The sequence below is a fragment of the Copadichromis virginalis genome, linkage group LG23 (assembly GCF_057382275.1).
Source record: "Copadichromis virginalis isolate Kocher_CV1m ecotype Utaka linkage group LG23, C_Virginalis_male_GT1.1, whole genome shotgun sequence".
Classification (NCBI taxonomy): domain Eukaryota; kingdom Metazoa; phylum Chordata; class Actinopteri; order Cichliformes; family Cichlidae; genus Copadichromis; species Copadichromis virginalis.
The window spans coordinates 17,624,093-17,645,082 of NC_140639.1; the positions used below are offsets into that span (position 1 = coordinate 17,624,093).

Sequence of the window (20,990 nt, forward strand, 5' to 3'; positions counted from 1 at the left end):
GGTGGAATTGAACTCAAGACTTTCTTGCTGTGAGGCACCAGTGCTAACCAGATATACTAGTGTAAAAATACTTGCTTTGTCTCATGTTAATATGTGTGTGTGTGTCCTAGCATATTTAATGCACCACATTACCTTGAGGTTATTGTGTTTGTCGGTGTGTGCTGTAAGGAGGTCTTTGGTGCACTGGACGTCATTGGGCAGCTCTGTCTCTGCTAGGTCTGTCCCGAACTTCTGTAACATCTGGGCTGTGGTTTTCACTGTCATGGCAAAATTTTCTATGGCCTATGGAAACAGACTCACATGTTACTCTGCAATGTCTTCTAATCTAGCTCACCATACACCTGCTATAATGTCAAATCTGGTATTGAATGCTACAGTAAGTCAGTGCTCACTGTTCGGTGGTGTATCCACTGACTGTGACAGTATTCCAGGTTTCCTCCTAACTCTCGGGTCAGCTGGCTTTTATCCACATAGCCATGTAGGTCAGACAGCGAGTTCAGCATCACGATCTGCAAACACAGTGCATTGCTTTACGTGCTCCATTATTATTAAGTAAAATTGGTAGAACAACTTCTCATAGTCAATGTTGTTGCAAGATGGGAAGCGTTGCCTGGTAAGTTACTAAATAGGAAATCAAACATTTTGGTTTACAAGACATACACTTTGTACCTTTCAAAACTTTGCTTTGAAAAGCACCATATAAGTAAGGGGTTATTGTTTTTATTACTACATTTGCATACACAATTTTAAAAAACGAGATGCATTTGTAGGTGCTGACTTGAAAATAAGTATCAAAATATGTATTCATGAATAATTTATTTATCTTGTTTAGCTAAAACCTAAGATCTATGATGAAATGATTTCCCTCACAAAAAATAAATGCAATTTTCCTGTTGTGTGATTTTCCTGTCAAAGCAGCCAGTCTTTCTTTCCCACCAAACCTCTTTGCTCACTGTTGCTCAGTCCTTCAAAAATGTGACACAGTGTTTATCTTAACAAAACAGTGGATTGAGGAAGACCTGGTTATGTTACACAACTCTGACAACTGATCCACTGTGTCTGTCTTTGTCAGTATTTTTATATCGTTTTGATACCACTGACATGCCCATCAAAGGATAAAAAGCTATAGTTATGTTTAACACCTACAAAAGAGACATAACATCTCTCAACAAGCTTGGAGTCCTCCAGGAAACACTGGAGAAAGTGGCCAGGGAGAGGAAAGTGTAGTTTTCCTGATAGATGGATGGAGTTATGGTTGGATGGATGGATGGATGGGTGGGTGGTGCATGCTTGATGCTTTTCATACTTTGCTATTGAAATGTTAGGTTTAATTGTGCTGTGATAAAAAAAAAAAATCACACCTTATGCAATTTAAGGAATTGTTCTATGGAAAAAAAATCCCTCGTTGTGTTAAAGCATAGCATCTCTGTGTGTTTGGATGACATGTTTTCTCTTTCAGTATATCAAAAAAGCTAACTATTATCATGGGGAATACTTTTTGTCTCTCTTTTAGGTGTCTGTTTCAGAACCATACCCTGGCTCAGAATAAAACACCTGCATGCTTACCGGTACCTTCATTTTGAAGTCATCCTTGTGTAGTTTGATCCCAATATCTGCTATATGCTTCTGGAAGAACCTGGATGGCCTCAGCACCAACACTAACTGAAGATTTCCTGGGAATGCCCCCTGGAAAATATAACAAATGAACTTAAAATAAGATAGTGCATCTTTTCATTCTCATGGTTATCTGTAAGTTGCTTGTAACAAGCTAAAATATATTCTTCTGGTATAAAACTATTGCAGGTCATAATTAGTTTGTTACAGAAGCATGTTATGAAAGATCTGCCCATTTTAGTTCAAGCTCACTGAGCCTGATAGTAAAAATGGTGTTTAAAATAGGAAGGAGTGAAGAGATTTGTTCTAGAGGCACTCTTGTTGTGATATAGGTGTGTACTACAAGCCATTGCATTGAAATTGATTGTTAAATGAGGAATTCTACAATGAATGTGTTTGTGATCCATCCATTGCTCTGGTACAATGTGACGGTAAGGGCCCAAAAGAAAATGAGGCTTTCACAGGGTTGTTACGCCGGTGTAGGAAACACAAAGACTTAAAAGAAACATTTTAAAAAGGTCCTTGTATATATTTCTATGGTGATTTAAGTATCTCACTGAACTTACAGCGATCCTGGATAGAGAGGCCTTTACTGAGCTCCATTTATCCTTCCGCCGGTCGATGATGATAATGAAGCCAATGCTTGCAGCATCCAGGCTGGAGAGAGGAGGAAAACAATTTAAAGTTATAGGCCATGCTAATCAAATTCCCAAAGGTTTCAGGCTCCGGAAAATACAGAACTCAAGAATTGTCCACATTTCAAGGAATACACAATTAGTACACCACTAAGCATAATTTCCAGAAAGCCTTATGAAATTACTGTTGAGATTAAGCAGTGAAGACGTTTAAGCACCCAGGATCAAATGTGATCCTGTGGGGATAGTTTTGAATCAAATGGAATTTTATCTTTATGATCTTTCTCGTTATTAGTTTTAATTGTGTGTGAGTATACATACCTGGGGATGCTGGTCAGGTAAGTAACTACATTGAGGAAATCTTCCTCTGGCACTTCGCTAAAGCCTGAGCACTCTGGGAAAGTGATGATGGGGGCACCATCTTTCCCTCGCCCTCCTATAGCACAGAAAAAATAAACCCAAATCAATAACTGCAGTAACTGTATTGCAAGACATTTTATCATTTGATAACTTAAAGGATTCCCTTTAAGTTGAAATGCGGACATCTGTAAAACCTCCATCACAGCTGTATGAAATTGTGTTTCATTTAAGATATCTGAAATGAAAGTTAAGACACCATTTAAATCAGAATATATGAAATTGTTTTGTTTTCCCAGTAGGAATCGTATTACAGGCACCCAGATGAAATTAGCGACATGGGGAATGGGCAATGACTTTTGGGAATGTGGTTCTACTAAATGTAAAATGGTAGAGGAACACCCCAACTCTAACACCTCAGTACTATGTTTGTTCCTTTAGGCTCTCAATTAAAGTTAAACTACATTGTGTTCTTAGTATATGTCCAACCATAACATTTTATTTACACTTCTCACAGATTTGGTTTTACTGTTTTCACTCTTTTTGTCTTCATTGCCAACTGTAAGAAGACCAAACTGTTCAATGAGTCAAGTATAAGACCTCAGGGTAGTCTTATACTTGACTCATGAATTACTGGTCCTTGCTGTGGATGAGGCTGTGTGCTTCAGTCTTCTTGAGATTTGAATGTGGCTTGTATTGTGAAAAAAGTGCTTTGAGTAGTCAGTAAGACTAGAAAGCACTATATAACTATGAATTAATGTTCTTCATGTCACATTTCACTACAGCGGATAACCCTCTAGTGTCATTGTTCAATGTCTGCAACACTTTGTAGATGTACCTGAAATAAACACCATTAAACCATAATCTAAATAATGTTTCAAGATTTAAAAGAAATTATTGAACTCAAACCATGATTATTTCATAAACTTAAACTGGCTAATGTAAATGCTAAGCAAAACACAAGTCTAAAAATACTAGTCGTATACTATTTTCAAACTTGTGTGTTCTCATTGTTAATTCTGTCTCGTAATCAAGGCTTTTGTGGCTTACTATATTTGATCATCAGTATGCTTTACCTTTGCAGATCTATAAAAGGGCCCTACAAGGAGCCAGTGTGCAACCAGTAGTCTTGACACTTCTAGTTGCAGATACAGATTGAAAAAATCCAATACTTGCACATCTCTCGAAATGTCACTAGATGGTGAGCATGAGCCATAAATCTGCTGGCTTGACAAATAAAACATTGCTACGGCATGCTACTTGAGAAAAAAACTAACAGTGTTTGTAATGCTAAAAGTTACAGACATTCATACAGACATTAAAGGGCTGTGCATAACCTTGAATCAGCACATCTGAGGATATTTTTGTTGGTTTAGAATTTTGTCTGACCAGCATCTCTCAACCACAAACATGTAACTAACTTGCTGAGAATGGAAAGTTTATACTCAACACGTTGCAGGAGGGGAAGAAAGTGGGAGTCATGGTCTGACATCTGTGATACTGGCATTTAAAAAACATCTGTTAGGCAAGGCAGGTAAGTGCTGCAGTGTTATTAGTTAAATCCCAAAACATTATGAGATGTTATAGAACCCATATTTCCCACTAAGGAGAACCAACCAAAACAGAGCTCCAGTAGTGTAAATTAAATTAAAATGACTCAAATAATGCTTTATGTCTGCCAGATATAGTCATATCAACTTTCTGAAACTTGTAGAAAGAAGGAAACACTATTTTGAAAACCTTTTACACTCCACAAAAATATACATTTTCCTCTCTAAGAACATAAAAGACTCTGTTAATTCTCCCTAATAAAGTTACTGCCGTAAAAGTATGTGAAATGAGCATGTTTCCAATTTCCTGCTTGCAACTCCTTGTCTGCTGCTAGTAGTGCAAAGGTCATCTAACCCAGAAAAAGTGACGGGTTTTACACTGACCACTCAGTGATGTGTTTCCCCTTTACTTTTTAAGGAGAATCAAAAGAAAGCAACAAATCCTGCAGCTGTCCATGAGGGAAAACAAAATCATAAAAACTCTAAGAAAAGAGGCATGAAATTGTTTGGTATACTTCCTAACTGGTCTCTGGCAAAAGGAAACCCTCACTGGTTCCAGTTCATGTATATATAAAATGTGTATACAGAGAGACAAAAATAGCAAACCAAATGATCATAGCGTTTAAACCTGGATCCTACTGAGAAGGCACACACACTCACAGTAGGCACACACATGTGGTGAGGACTATGAACCAGACTTGTGTTACCCTTATGTAATTCTAGAGGCAAGTAATGCTGAGAGAGGAACTTTTGGAAACAGTTATTTTGGCTGTTTGGTGAGACGACTGAGAGAAGGAATGAGAGGCATCCCTGGAGAACCACACAGACTGCTGTGTCACCACTAACAGCACATCTGGAAAAGTCTGAGGGCACCAAGTGTGAATGCTGGGATGCTAAAAGCAATGCTCCACCAGCTCCATGCTAGTTAATAACTGGTCGCATTGGCTTATCATTGTGAGCTATGATGTGCAAATACATGTAGTGAACCACCTACGCATTACACCTACAGAAGCTGATTGGCCATGCAAACCTATGCCAAGAAGCTTCTGGTGGCAGTTTTTGTGCTGATGCTAATACCAGAGGAGGTTTGAATCTTTGCATTTACTGAATTTAGGATGTCTGTGACTTTTTCACACTATGTATCTCTGTAACACTTCTCTGTAGATTAATATGGTCCACCACTTCATGGGTGAGTTATTATGACTTCTAAAAGCTTTTGGTGAGCTCTTTAGAACAACTCTTGTTAATTATTTCATAAGAGTTTGTAACAGCAGACTGCACAACTAGGTGTTTGTGCCAATTAGACTAAAAAAAACAAAGAAAAAAAGAATTGAATTCAATATTTTAAAGGTATGGCATATTACTTTTAGTGTAACTCATTTTAAGAGTTGCTCATCCACTAATGTTCTCCTCATCAATAGTCTCAGCAACAAAGTTCAAATCCACACTTCCTCAAATGAAAAGCTTTTCAATAACACAAAGAAACAAAGAAACATATACCACTTAAATGTTTTTAAGGCTTCAAATTGAACTTTAAGTTGCTGTAAAAAAATGTTCAAATATTTTTTTAAGAAATCAAAAAGCAAACAAAATGCTTATGTTTTCTCATGTTTCTTCTGTCACGTATGGAGCTCTCAGTTTAAAAGGTGATACAACATTAATGTGTATATTACATTTTAGAATTTGAAAGTGTCTGGTGGTCTACTCATTCTTGGTTTTTTATTGGCTCGTGTTTTTACACAATTCTTTGTGCTATGACTTTATCTTTATTGCAGCCAATTTCCCTGAGATGTTATTATCTGAAGCCTATAAAGAACTGGAGGAAGCAGTTCCCTGGAAGATGTGTGTTGGATGAAATCTTGAATTAATAAATCAGTATTACACAACATGTTATGTGCAGCTCAGTTGTAGCATTGCTAGCACAATTTTACTTACGTAAAATTAATTTTATATCAAATTAATTAATATTTATTAAAATGGACCCTAAAAACAAAACAGACAAAAATGACTATTCTATTCTAGCAGATAACTCCGGAATAAAGATTTCCAGTCATGTCATAAATTGCAAGATGAGGAGCTAAATACAGACTTCCGTGTAAATTGAATAAAAAAAGCCAAGCCTTTAGTTTGACTGATCAAAAGCTTAACCACAAAATAGACAGGCAACAGGCAGGAAGAGACTGGTAGGTCAGCTGGTAGAGAAAAGAGTGCTGCGAAGTCAGGACAAAAGGGAAATCAGGGAGCTGGATACAGAAGAGTCAGGAGATGCAGGTCAAAGTAATCAAGGACAACAAGACAGGTAGTGGGGCAGTAAAGCTGGAGACAAATAACTACCATAAAAAAAAACAGGAAGTAACAACAATAACGAAACAGTGAAATGGAAAATATAGGCAAAATTAACTCTATTTAAAGCTCAGGATGCCTAAAAACAAACAGAGAACATCTTAAATAAGGAATTCAAATGCCAACTTAAGCACAACATAAAAACCCCCCGAGATCATAGCATCCACTATCTTTGACCAAGCTCCATTTTGTGTGTTTGCAAGAAAGCAGATACTTGCACCTAGATGCCAGGACAGAATATAATAATACTGTTAAATAAGAGAATAAGGTTTCAGTGCCATAGCAAACTTGAAAATGCCAAATGAACTTTCAAAAGCCCCAAATCCCCAGGGGGAATTAAAAGAAAACCCAAAACATGTGGACAGGAAGATCTGTGTGTGTATAAACCTCCAGTGAACTGCTGTGTTTTGTGGAATTAAATGAATCATGATTACATATCACTCCAGCAGATTTCCTCTTTTTTTTAAAAATCAACAAATAGAATCAGTGAGCAAGTCAGCTGAAGGGATTTCAGTGGTTTCCTCATATTATCCGTTTGCTTGTGATTTCCTCGGTGAAGAATAAAAAGTCATGAGAGAGTGAAGCAGCTGAGTTACACATGAAGTCCTTTCTTCTGGCACTTGCATAACTTGTGATACAAAACACAAAAATAGAACATCAGCTAAAAAACTGCTGAGAATGTTTTTGGGGTTTTTTGAAATATCAAAATCATTAAAATCAATTTGGGTTCGAAGCTTTAGTTACAGTAAGCATGAAGGCACAGGGAGAAGTGGTACTGTAACAGGATGTCAGGGGTAAAAAATGAAAAAGGCTTTAATTAGTGCTCCATGTTACATAATGGCCATAAAAGACTAAATATGTGCAATATTTTTCTCTTAAATTTACGGAACTGTGGATTTAATGTAGCTAGTAATGATAATGGTGTGATTATTAATGTTTCTGTTATGGTACTATAGCAGTATTCATGAGTTAACAGATACTCTGTCCTGTGTTTGCTACTTTTGTTGTGTCTCCTGTTTTTCCTTATTTGTCTCCTTTTAACGGCTCATTTGTTGTCCCACCCAGAGTTTTGTTTCAATACCTCCACCTAACATGAACTTCAGGTATGGAATGAGGGCAAATAGAACATTGCAGGTTACTTACCAGATAGCGAGGCAAACTGGCGGTGAAGCTGCTCTATGATGTCTACGGCCAGCAGGGGCCTGATGTCCTGCTGCATGATCTCATCTGAAAGGAGGCAAAAAACGGTAAATTATCCATGGATCTATTTTGAAAAGACATTACAGATATCATATATCATATATCAGCTGCATATGATATAAAAGTATATTATACTACAATATAAAATCAAAAAGGCCACACATAAGACCAGTTGATCATTTAATCGGAGATCAAAGAAAACAGGCTAGAGTGCAGCACACAAAATCACATTAGAGTATAAAGTTATAAAGGCAAGGCAAGGCAAGGCAAGTTTATTTGTATAGCACAATTCAACAACAAGGTGATTCAAAGTGCTTAGCTATGAAGTAGCTATTTCATGGAGCACTGCAGAAAACCACAGTAAGATTTGGATGTCTGGTAGCCGTGCAGCTCAGTTGTAGCATTGCTAGCACAATTTTACTTACGTAAAATTAATTTTATATCAAATTAATTAACATTTATTAAAATGGACCCTAAAAACAAAACAGCCAAAAATGACTATTCTATTCTAGCAGATAACTCCGGAATAAAGATTTCCAGTCATGTCATGAATTGCAAGATGAGGAGCTAATACAGACTTCCGTATAAATTGAATAAAAAAGGCAAGCCTTTAGTTTGACTGATCAAAAGCTTAACCTTAGCTTAGCAGCTTAGCACACAAAATCACATTAGAGTATAAAGTTATAAAGTTATAAAGCTATGAAGTAGCTATTTCATGGAGCACTGCAGAAAACCACAGTACGATTTGGATGTCTGGTAGCGTAGTTGCAACGTCTGGTAGCCGTTGCAACTACCAACTGTGACATGAGTTTGACAATAGCAAGGGCTAACTCACGTAAGCGCTCTGCAATTAGAGAATTACAATGGTGAGACCTGACAGGCTTGGCTAGCAAGCAGTTCTTTACCACTCTTGAGCACCTGAAGCTTCTCAGTAATCCTCTGAATAGACAGGCACCTAGCTCCATTTGTAATTCTTTGGTGATGTGGAATGGAAGCAGGCAACTAGAAACAATACAAGGAAAATACATCTATGCCATGCAGAGTCTGATTAACCAGGTTTTCATGATGCATTATGAATACTTCAGGAGTCTCCAATGTAAGTCGCAGAACAATTTAATGGGTATTTGTACCAATGAGAAATAGGGAAAGCAGACATTTCTACAGGTAGATATTATCACTCCAGTCCTGAATCTGTCATCTTACTGAAAGAATTTTCATCTTCAAACACACTGTGAGCCACGTTCAACCATTTCATTGTCATGGTCCTGGGCCATGTTGGCCCAGTATTCTTAGTTTTCATGTATTTTTGTATTTTGTTCCTTATTTAGGCCATGTTTCCTGAGTTGCCCTGGTGTGTTGTTCCCTAAGTGTTTTCCCTTCGTGACTCTTACCCCCTGTGTGCCCCTCTGTGTAGTCATGAGCCCTTGTCTCTCTTTGTGTTTATTCTATGTTTTCCCCAGCCCGTTATGTCTGTGTTTTCCCCGTGCTCTCTCTCCTCCTGTCTGAACCTCTGTACTTCCTGTTTTACTTTGCCCGTCTCCCGCCAGTGTGGTGTTCACTCCTGCCGTGTCTTGTTATGATTATCAGTGTCACCTGTGTTCCCCGTGTGCTCCCACTTCCCTCGTTAACCCTCTGTGTATTTATGTCTGCGTCTCCCTCAGTTCTGTGTCGTGTTCTCCCTCATGCTGTGTGTGATTCCCCTGTGTTCCTTGGTGAGCTTTGTTAGTTTTTCCCAGTTTAGTTTTGTATTTCCTGTCATCCTTTGTCAGCAATAAAGCTGCTTTTTGAGTTCATCCCCTGAGTCTGTGAGTTTTGCGATTGGGTCCTCATCCTGCCTGCCACACAGCGATCCATGACATTCATCCAGACAAGTTGCTTTCTGAGTTTAAGTGCAGATACAGGTATGCATAATAAGGAAGTCAAAAGTAAACAAAACAGATACCACAGAAAGGCGTTGAGGCCAACAACAGATTTCACTCATTAATATAAAAAGTACAGTCCCTAGGCTGGACACTTTGTGACCTTACCTACAGAAGAGAGATAAGCACGTATCAATATACGCACACATTTTTTCATAAAACATCAGTATATACCTCTGAACTTGAAGCACAAAAATCCTCTGATATGTTTTAAAGTTGAAAAATCTAAAGACATTGTTTTATAGAGAAAATTGATTGCAGGTAGCATAAACATTATTGGCCATTTCAAAGGTCAGCAGAATCAGTCAGGGGTTCAGAGACTAATAAGAAAGTATCTGTCTGCATTCATTTAGGAAAAAACAGACAAAATGGGGGCAGGAAGGTGTTATAATATAATTTGACACTGTTTTGTTTGATTTTTGTTATTTGATTTTCCGTATCTTTGACAATCTTCTCTACCTGTTGGACTTGTTAGAACGTGTAAGTGGAAAGGGGCATTGCTGCTGTACTCCAAATTCAATTTACAATAAAAACTGAATCAAAGCAGTTTACTGTTTAAGCTGACTGCCCTAAACTGGTGCTGGCTGAATGCTCAAACATGGACCTTAGGCTACTGAGCTATTTTCCCATACATTTCTGTTAGTACACCAGTATTATTGCTGATGTGAACCTAAAAATGTTTCACATAAAATATGCAAACTCAAAGAGAACTTGAATGATTTTTTACCAACAACTCAAGAAAAGAAAAGTGGATCTTGAGTAGAAAAAGTAGAACTTTTCTCACAAATTACGCATCAAGTGACTTTTCGCCAACAAAGGTTTCCAGTAGCTAAAATGTACCAGCCAAGTGTATATTTACCAGTGATGTAAAATTGTCCCTTTGTGTAACATTTTATTGTATTTAGCATTAAGATAATATGTCTTGTGATGAATCAAATAGAGCCAAGAATTAATCAGTTCGGGCCAAAATAGAATATGCAACTCTACTGAACATCTTTGCTATGAAATAGACTTATAAGTCCATATTTTATGGTCTCTATAGGAGCTTTGTGTGATCTGCAGTTCAAAGCAATTGTTATTTATCTTATCTTGGGTTTTGGTTGAGTTCCTCAGTCTGAAACAAGCCATTTTAACATTTCATATCTTAACCCAACTGTCTTTTAATTAGCAGCCCCTCACAAAGGCTTAAAGAGTATGTGGGTGGGTCTTTTGTTCTCTCAGCCAGAGCTACAGTATGTGTTTGAGATGACCATATTAGGGATTCGTCATACAAATGTGATCCATATGCTTTGTATTATTATACGGTTTTTACTTTACAATATAAAGTACTTTGAAGCGGCTCCTGTTGTGATTTTGCACTATATGAATAAAACTGAATAGAATTCAGATGAATAAAGATTCAAACATAGAAGCAAAGCATTTAAAGCAATCTGAAGCCTTATAATTTAGACCAGCATTAATATGATCAAACAGCAGTGGAACAGTAATTATATGACAGACAAAAGCATACATGGCAGAACACATAATAATAGGCTGACTTTAGGGACCTTTATCTCCATTTTTCTTTGCACATCACATGTTCATCCTAAGCAGCCAGTTCTAAAGCTATCCATTTCTGACTGCTGTTCATATGACATTTATAAGGAACTGGAACAAAGCATTCTTAGACGAGGCTTTAAGGATATGTATTCCTGCTCTGGTTTAATGTTTATTATGGTTCTCCTGCAGGGTAAAGCTCTAAGTGCACTGTGCAGTGAACAAGCCTTTCTCTGTTACAGAGAATAAAGACATGCATTTACACTGACTGCACTTTATTACTCTGAAACATGCTTGGGTAGGTCTTGTGCTAGTGGGAGTGGGGACAGAAGCAGAAGAGCATAACAGCTGGTAGTGGACGCTAATGGAGGCATCATCAATGTACCTCTGTTGTTACTATCTGATTCTACTGACACACCAAGGATATTAAAAATTCAGCTTCTGTTACAGACGAGTGCATCCTGAAATGTTTTATAAGATTTTGTTGATTTTGCTAAGAACACACAACAATGTCTTCTTAAAACAAAACCTTGTCTTCGGAGTATCTAATATTTGCTATACTTGTGCAACTTGTGCAAACTGCTCTGGCTACATAAAACTAAACACTGTGTACTATCAATCCATCACTGTGACAAGTGTCTATTCTAAAACATTTTATAAAACAAACATCCAATGCAAACTTTTGCCCTGTGGTAAATTTAATATAGTGGTTGCACTGTTTAATATCATTTTAAATAAAAAAACAAAGTTTTCAAGATCAGGTTAATTTAAAAAAAAAAAGTATAGGAAATTTTGTCTAAGAACATTCAGAACAGTAGTGTTATACAATCAGATCCAGGTCAGGCACCCGACGAGGGAGACTGTTCTGTATTGTTGGAACATCAAAGTAGAAAGGAGTGGTGAAGACAGATGTGATGCATGACCACTTCAAGGCTTGACAGAAAAGTGCTGTTTTTAGAAACTGAAGCAGTCCTGAGGAGACAAAGGGTACGTGCAGGAAGAACTCCTATAAGGACGCAATGAACTCTAATGGCACCAGTGAAATTCTTAATTTGGGAGATTAAGCTTGGACAACAACACGCAGGAACTAACAAAGTTTTCTGTAGATATGTTGAACTACTACAATTAAATGGTTCACTAGCATCTGTTTCTATGTTGGGCAGCAGCTCCTGTTCAATATGGCCAAAATTATAGCCCCATGAGGAAAGCTGCAAACCTTACAGCCCTACTTCAAAGGGTGGGACATTTTTTCAGTTTGACAAAGTCCTCATTGCGCCAGCAGCAAGTTAACAAAATATATTGTCAGTGCTCTGATGGAGATCAGATGGTGTTAGCAGTGTGTAAACAACAAGGCATATTCCAAGCAATTTTGATTTTTGGTTATATCTACACTCCCCTTTTACATCTAGTCCCACTGGTGCATGTAATAGATGTAGTATTTATTGTACTTTCTTCTTCTGTGTATGTAAGAACACAGTAAAGGTACAGTGACATCAGCGTCTTGTTCAACAAAACCAGGATAAAGGATATGACACCAAAGTCCTGAGGTTGGCAGACTGAACATGAACCATAATCAATGTAAGATAGTGCTGGAGTTATAATTTGAGCTGGCATAATGATCAAACCAAAACCTGTGTTTAAAGGATGGACGTTGCCTATTGATTTGAAAAATTAGCTTTTTAAACTGTAATGGGCTACCAACTAATTGTAACTACTACCAACTATTGTTGTTGTGGAGCTTAATGGGGACTATAATGTAGAAAATGAGCATAATGTTTTGTTCTCTATGAAGTGAAACTAGGGACTGATCTCATAACTCACCGGGAAAGTATTTACTGAGGGCATGGATCATGTTGTGTATTTTGGGTTATAACAGGACCCGTAGCGGTCATGCCCAGAGGCATTATGGGAAACCAGCTTTAGGCTGTCGCTCGGGCTAGCTCCATGTTAAGTTATGCCGTTATAATAAATACCTCAAGTTACGTCGTGGTCCGAGTATCATTGTTATACTAGTAACCCGGAGTGAAGATATAACAGATCACAGGACCTGTTTTTTCCGTAGACTTTCTTTTGCAAACAAACTGAGTCGCCCCCTGCTGGCCTGTAGAAGAACGCAGCTCCAAAGCACTTCTGTACTGAACTCACTGTTTTTTAAGCTATCTCCACTTTTCATATACAGTCTATGGATAAAACATCCATTTATTTTCCTAACCCCTCATCCAGTTCCAGGTCATCATGAGCACTGCACATGTCACTAGTAAATCCCACTGCTAGCTAAAATGTTTTAGAAATATTTCCCCATTCCAAGCAGTATTTTTTTGTAAGATCCCCTGACTATGCACTTTTGTTTGGTCAGCTATGGTCACACAGACCCAGAGGTCTTACCAAAGCAGGAAAAGACAAGCTTGACTTTGTCTGGAAAGGACTTGTCCAGTGTAATTCATGTCATTAAAGCCTTGATTACAGACAAAATGGCTTCTGTCCACTAACATATCTAAACTATGTTAAATGTTAACAATTCTTGTTAAAATACCAAAAAGACATGAAAGTGATCACAGCACTGAGTGAAGGAGTTTCAGTGTACCCAAAAGGTGGCCAGTAATTTCTCACACAGCCACAAAAATATGGAGCCAACACTATCACACACTGCTAGAATATACACACCTAGGCTGTGACCCTAATCCATCTGCTCTGAAAGGGATTAAACAGCATGCTCTCACACATTGTCACCACAGTCATGTGTGTTTCGTTTTGCACACTCCATGTTGTGTGCTGTTATGTTCGCCTTTTTTTATGATTAATGCGTTGGGCTGCCTAATAATAATGAACCACTTCTTTGCTAGATTCCCAGGAGGAATCTATGAGGATATTCACATTTCTTCTTTATATATCCATTACAGATCTTAAAGATCAGTACAGCTTAGCACAGCTGTTTAGTGACTCTGCTCCTATCTTTCAGAAACAAAGGACTAGAGTACCTATGGATAGCCAAATATAGTCATTAATATTTTGATACTGGCCTGAGACTTGGGAATCAAACCCACCTTTTAGCACCTGTTTCATAAATGTATGTTGTAATGGACAAACTGAATATACTAACTTTCCAAAATGTCTTTAGAATAACTACACCACCTTTTAATAATTATTAGTTCAAAAGAATCGGACTGAGGAGATTCTAATTCTTCAGGCTTTGTTTTTTAATAATGTCTACATTACTGTAGAATACTGTTGTTTTAGGAACTTTAGATTCTTTTCCATTGTGCATTTACCAGGAAGGTGTCTGAAAAGTAACACCAAACTGTCAGAGTCACAAAAACTATCTTCTTCAATAAAAAAAGCAGTTCTGCTCCGACCTCCATCGAGTCCTGTCCTCAAGATCATTGATTGTCCAGAGTCAACATTAAGAGAGAGGAGATGCATAAAAGCATTAAAATTATCTTGGAATAAGCTGCATGCCAAAGTAGTAAGGAGAAGTGGTGTTTTAAAGGCATTAATGTGGATTTAGTTGTATATTTCTCTTTATTCTTTCAAATTGATTAAGTCTTGTGTTTCGCTTGTGTTTAGCCTTCCTGCATGTGCTTTCTTAAGTTGCAGTGTGTAGTGCCAGCCTCGCCACAGTCAGTTTATAAAATAATCTAGTGTGTGTGCAGCTTGTTTTTGGTATTTCTTAGAACTCACCAGGAATTTTTTTTTCTGTTATGTTCCTCCACTCTCTTTGATTTTCCTGTGAGCTTACAGCACCATGGAGCCCTGGAATTGCAGCTGTCAGTGTTCCAGGTAAAACCACTTTGTAGCTCCTCTAATCTTAAAATAAAATGCCTTAAGCATTAGCACCTTTTTTTGGCATCACTGAACCTATGATTTACAGAAAAGAATGTTTTTTCTGAAAAGCTACAGGGTCTATTCTCCAAATGTTAGGTTTATATTGTTGATTGTCATTTATGCTTAGAAATATTTACTCATATATGCTTAGAGTTTTATCATCAATGTCATGTTGGTAGAGGTTTGCTCCTTAGCAGTCTGTGGAGACTCTGTGTGCCTCCCAGAGCACTCTGGCATGCACACACGTCTTAAGGTCAGGAGAGAGGTTATATCTGCTCTTACTGGTTTATGGTATAGGAGGACACCTACTCTGTATCTGGTTAAGTATAAGAGCCTATTGTTCAGATGTACCGCTAGACTCCTGGCACCAGCATTGGGGAGTCTTCACAGGGTCCCTCCCCCCCCCCCCCCCCCCCACACACACACACACACACACACACTTACACGACACACACCGACAAGGTATTCTTTGTCCACATGTATACCTATATGAAACGTCATATGTTAATGAACCTATGCATATTCATGTAACCACAATAAAAGGAGTGCTATGGGGAACCTGGCTGAGAGTCTGACGGAGGTCAAGTGGGTGGAACGACACTTGGCTCCAGGCAGGCCTCCCTCATGCATGAGTAACACAAAGAACTTTGCCTACTTGTGTCTTGCTTTTGCTGTGTAATTAAATTGTCTTGAGCGTTCCAGCGAATAGGTTCAAGCTACAAACCTATCACCAAAAGTTTTGAATACTGAAGAAGAGAATCCAATGGCTGATTCTGAGAGGAGTAAAGTGGCAAAGTGCAGACAAATACTAATCCTGTAAGGCGTCCAGTGTGTGTGAAAATTACCTATTATGTTTTTGATGCTTTTCATCTCAAGACCTTCCTGGCAGGAGCACACACGCAGGAGAAAAAGTAAATCCTCCAAGAAAGACCAGCAATCCCATCAAATGACAATAAACTCATAGTATCCAAACCCAGTCAGACATCCAGTAACAAAACCCCGGTCTGTCAACAGCAGCTGCTTCTTCTTCATTATCCTCCTCATCATCATCTCAGGCTGTTCCAGACATCCAGACGAACAAATCTCCGTCTCTCTCTCTTTTCTTGCATTTCAGTCACACGCACTCACACACAGAGCCGGAGCAGTCCCGGAACTGTTTGTGTGTTACTGTTGTTAGGTTTGCCTGTGGTCAGTTTTTCCAGCTCCAGCTGTAGTAAAACAGCTCAGCTATGAGCAGTGAGCAGCCTATAAGAAGCCACAGAGAGAGGACGGGGTGGGAGCGTACGTCAGAAGAAAGAGACAGAAGGAGGAACACAGAGGAAAATATAGAGTGGAGCTGCAGCTGTGTGTGTGTGTGTGTGTGTGTGTGTGTGTGTGTGTGTGTGTGTGTGTGTGTGTGTGTCAGAGAGACAGAATGTGTGTATGCATGTTGCCCTGATCATGTGTGCTTCATTTTTGCAGGCTCCATGTTCCTGCCACAGAATCTTTGTGCTGTTATGTCTGTGTCTCTTTTATGAGTCCTGAGTTATGTTGGGCTGCCAAATGTGGACAACATGTGGAAGTAAACATTATTACTGAAATACCTCTTTTGCTTGATTCCACTCAAGAGTAATCTGACACTAAAAAGATTTTTTGACCCTGATCTTTCAGCGCAGTATTGGTTGTATTTATACACTCAGCATTTCGGACAGTTGTTTTTGTTGCCTTCCTAGAAACATGAATGTCTGGTTTGCCATATCTATTCACAGAGAAATTAGGTGTTCAATTAACTGTAGTGTTCACTGTTAAACTCTAGATATAGTTTTACACGAGTAAAGCAATAACTTTTACTTGTGTTGAGTTGGTAGCTGTTACAATCAAACTTCTAAACATATGGCTGAAATTTTTTTTGATGTTTCTATAATCCATTTTGAGAGCTACATTTTTAATTCAATTTATGAAAATGAATGAAATACTGCTATTACACAAGCCAGAGCTAACTAGATTTGTTTGTTAAATAAACACTTATGGGACTGTATTAGATGAAAAATGAATAACTACTGATGGAATGAGGTTGTGATTTTGAGCTGGAGCACAGCGGGGCAGAGCTGGGAGTGTCTGCCCAAACGTGTGGAGAACCTCGAGGGTTGTTGGCTGTTCTAAGCAGTGGGGAACTTACTAGAGAGTCCAGAGTGTGGAGAACTAATCTCTGTAAATGTGAGGCGAAGGAATGTGGACTGAGGTGGAGCAGAGAGGACACTTGATGAAAGACTGCAGGTTTGGTGATCAGGGGCAGATGTGGACGAGATGATGTGTTTTAGTTTATTCTAATGTGCATTTTAACTTAACAATCTGTAATGAAGTAATCTCAATCTTGGTATCAATCCTGAAACAATGCACTGGATAAGCAGATGAAGTAGAAGACAATGGACGGATCGATACATGCATGTACACAGAGATCGATGCGGCAGACACAAAGAGAAAACACGGAAGTGACATACTGACATCCACATACAGCAGGAACATAAAAACTGCACGTGCACACATAAACAAGTGCACATGTGAACTTGTACACATTGTTTTCAGCACAATGCCTGTTCAGTTGTTACATGTATTTTGTGACCTACTTCCTACAAGTGGATAAACATTACTGCATTCCCAGGCATGTCATTTGTGTGTGTGCGTTCATGATTCCTCCACATTGTACAAAGGTTCTCAAAAACAAGAAGTCTGAGCAAGGAAGTGAAAAAGCAACACAGTCAGATTCAGATTCATTCAGATTGTGATACATGCTAGCCTCGGCTTTATGTTGATTCTGAAAAAAAAAGAAGGGGAAAAAAGGAAAGTGTTCAAATGAAGCAGGTTAGAAAGGAAATAAGTAATCAGTGTTGGGGAGTAACGGAATACATGTACCGCCGTTACGTATTTAAAATACAAAATGTGAGTAACTGTGTTGCGTTACAGTTACCGTTTAAAAGGGTGGTATTCAGAATACAGTTACTTTGTTGAAATGAATGGATTACATGGCCGTATTTTCCTGTTTCATATGTTAGGCTATGCCCTCTCTATTTTTGGTTTCCCCACCGGTGGAAACCTAAACAAGACACGCATTAAGAGGCTCTAATGCCTGTGTCTCAATCTCGCGGCCCATGTCACCTCTACTTGCGGCCCGCATAATGACGTGAAGAAACATTTTTAAAAAATATTCACAAAATGATTTAATATGAAGGCAATAGGCAGGTTGTTACAGGCATAGCCCTAGAGAATGTAGCCTCATGGGCAGGGAGAATGGACTGCCATACCCGTTATGTGTCTGTGAGCGAAGGAGGGAGAAAAAGAGTCGAAAAGTACGAAATGTCACCGAGAAGAAACGGGAGATGGAAGATGGTCAATATAATATAACCACTGCAGCCAAAAAGAGTGCCTGACAAGCCCAGTTGTAAGTAAACTATTAAGAGTCGACTGTACACTGTGTTTGTCTTTACCTCCGAAACAATAAGTCCTGTTGGAGCAGCCTTTCAACGCCTCTCTCTGTCTCTCGCTGGCATAGTCGACCCAGACAACAAAGTAAAGCTATTTTTCGGCTACAAGCCCGACATGAACCCGACGTATTAGCCAGAGGTCCCTTTACTACGGTTCGGAGGTGTTTATTTAGTTTCCTATACAAGATCGCTGCAAAAAGTGCAGCCTTACCTAATGTCCACCCTACTGTTATTCATTTTATATTAAGAATTAAAAATCTAGTTGGTATTGGTATGGCAAGTAACCTTCAGTAATAATAATAATTATTACTGAATAATAATAACACAGCAATAGTACATTCATGTAGTTGTAAAAAGCAGGATAGAATATTAAGTAATCCAAAGTATTCAGAATACGTTACTCTCATCAAGTAACGTAACAGAATACGTTACAAAATACATTTTGGGGCATGTATTCTGTAATCTGTAGTGGATTACATTTTAAAAGTAACCTTCCCAACACTGTAAGTAATGAAGTGCCAAACACTGCAACTTGGAGAAATGGGAAATGGGCACTTGGAGTTTATTCCAAATGTGAGTCAGTCCCCAAAGATCACAATATTTCAATCCCTTATGTTGCACGCATTTAAATATATACTGTACACATGAAAGTATCAAAGTTGAAAAATTGACACTCCACAAACCTATCAGTGACTGAATTGTTATAGTCATCTTTTATATATAGTATATGATTAAAGTTCAGTTAATTTGCTCAAAAAGGGGAAGAGATTGCATAAAAACTTGCTTTGCAACAATGAATATATCAGAATAAACATAAGCAAAGTGAAACATTTCCTTTCAGCCAAGCAGAATATTTACTGTACTGTTATTATGTGCCCCAGGACTTTAATTTTCATTTACTGATGCGATGTTTAAATGTTTTCTAGGCAAAATGACAAAAAAAGTATCTGTGCAGGGACAAGCGGAGAAAAATGATGCGCACATGGTGATCAAGACAATGGAAAGACAGAGAGGTGAAGATGAAACCTGGATTTTATCTGGTAATTGCATGATGTTAAATTGTGTAATTCTTAGCAGTGATGTGAACTCGGAATGTTACATAGACTAGAGTCTCTATTAACAGCATGAAGCAGGATAACAGCGGTCTCATGAATGAGTTCAGTGTGTTTGGAGTAGACCCACATTATACTCGCAGCTACCGTTTTTAAGTGGAAGTAGTGGGCTGCCCCTGCTTCTTTAAGTTCATGCTGTAACCGCATTAATTTGTGAAGATCTGCTCATTACAGACTTTATAGTGGTTTCCAATTTAAAATGTTTGCCAAACAGTGAATATGCAACAAACCAATTTTAATATACCTGCACGTCTTTGATGAAAAACATATGATATGTAAGAATTTGTTTCCATTAATAAAAGGTTTTATATCACATGTGAAAACATGCAGAAGTTTATCAAACACTCTCTTAAGACAGCTTCCTATCTCTCTTTGATCTCTGTCAATCTCAGATACAGGGAGCACACAAAACAGATTTTTTCATATACAAACACAAATACACAATTATGATGCAGAGCCAGTGTTATTTTTGGGTTGTTGTTCCTCAAGGTCTAGGTGAAGGGGGGGCTTCCTATTGGTTCTCAGGAAGAAGGCGTCAGCACAAGAAAACAATCAGAGGATGTCCAGTGACAGATCCGCTGATAACACTTCTCTGTTTCTCATTCCCTGACACACACATACATTATCCCAATGAATATCATTATCACCTCATAAAATGTGGACTGCTAATAATGAGTCACAAGCCTGATCCTGTTTTTAACCATGAACACTGGGGCATCTTGCAACGTCTGCATTTCTATATGCATTTGGTATGTAGCCGTCTTTGTTGTTGTTGCCATAAATACGAGCATGCTTGGTCTTGATCTTGGACTTGACAGCGACTGACAAAACAAAGCACTCTGATGTTTGTCCATCAGTCAGCACACATGTTGAGTAATGGGAGCACAGAAACATCTCTGTTGCTACTGTAAATCACAGGTTTCAACCAACAAGTAGGACGTTAAAGCCAATGTTAAAGAGTTCTGCATGAACAAACATGCTTCCTATCATTCAAAAATCAATTTTAATGACCAGCTTCAAAATGTAAAGATCCCATATTGGTTGCCTTGGCAGCAAGCAAAGAAAAAAAAAACCTAATAAACTGGAAAGGCAGAAACTGTTTCTTAATATCTCTGTGATAAGGTCCAAAAAAATCTGCATAGGAAGACTAATGGCAACAAAAAAACAATAGATACTGGAGCTCATTTCTTTCTTTCTGTGCCATATAATCAAGGATATTAGACAGAGATAAAAGAACCTGCACATATTCTAACAACAGAACGATGAACTCTTCAGCCAGAACAGTTCATCTAAACGAAACTATAAAGCTTTTTTCTTGGTGTGTGCATTCATTTTTCAATTAGGGAACTCCTATTAGCTGAAAATGGATTTATCTTGTACACTTGTACATTTTCATTGCTATTAGGATTACGACAATAATGGTCATTTACATATTAAAGTT

The 20,990-nt window shown here is 38.2% G+C and overlaps 1 protein-coding gene across 5 annotated transcripts in view; it reads right to left on the reverse strand.

Moving 5' to 3' along the window:
• Positions 1-20,990, reverse strand: part of mcf2l2 (MCF.2 cell line derived transforming sequence-like 2) — a 111,045-nt gene that overhangs the window by 75,749 nt on the left and 14,306 nt on the right. For 3 of the 5 annotated variants that reach the window (XM_085447161.1, XM_085447160.1, XM_085447162.1), the window contains 6 exons: positions 7,643-7,726; positions 2,571-2,685; positions 2,181-2,271; positions 1,567-1,686; positions 393-509; positions 133-282 (listed from right to left, as the gene is read on the reverse strand). In XM_085447161.1, coding sequence (XP_085303287.1) covers positions 133-282; positions 393-509; positions 1,567-1,686; positions 2,181-2,271; positions 2,571-2,685; positions 7,643-7,726 — 677 coding nt within the window. Of the gene's footprint in view, positions 1-132; positions 283-392; positions 510-1,566; positions 1,687-2,180; positions 2,272-2,570; positions 2,686-7,642; positions 7,727-15,821; positions 16,233-20,990 lie in introns of those variants that run through there. The other 2 variants (XM_085447159.1, XM_085447158.1) reach the window with 2 other exon arrangements.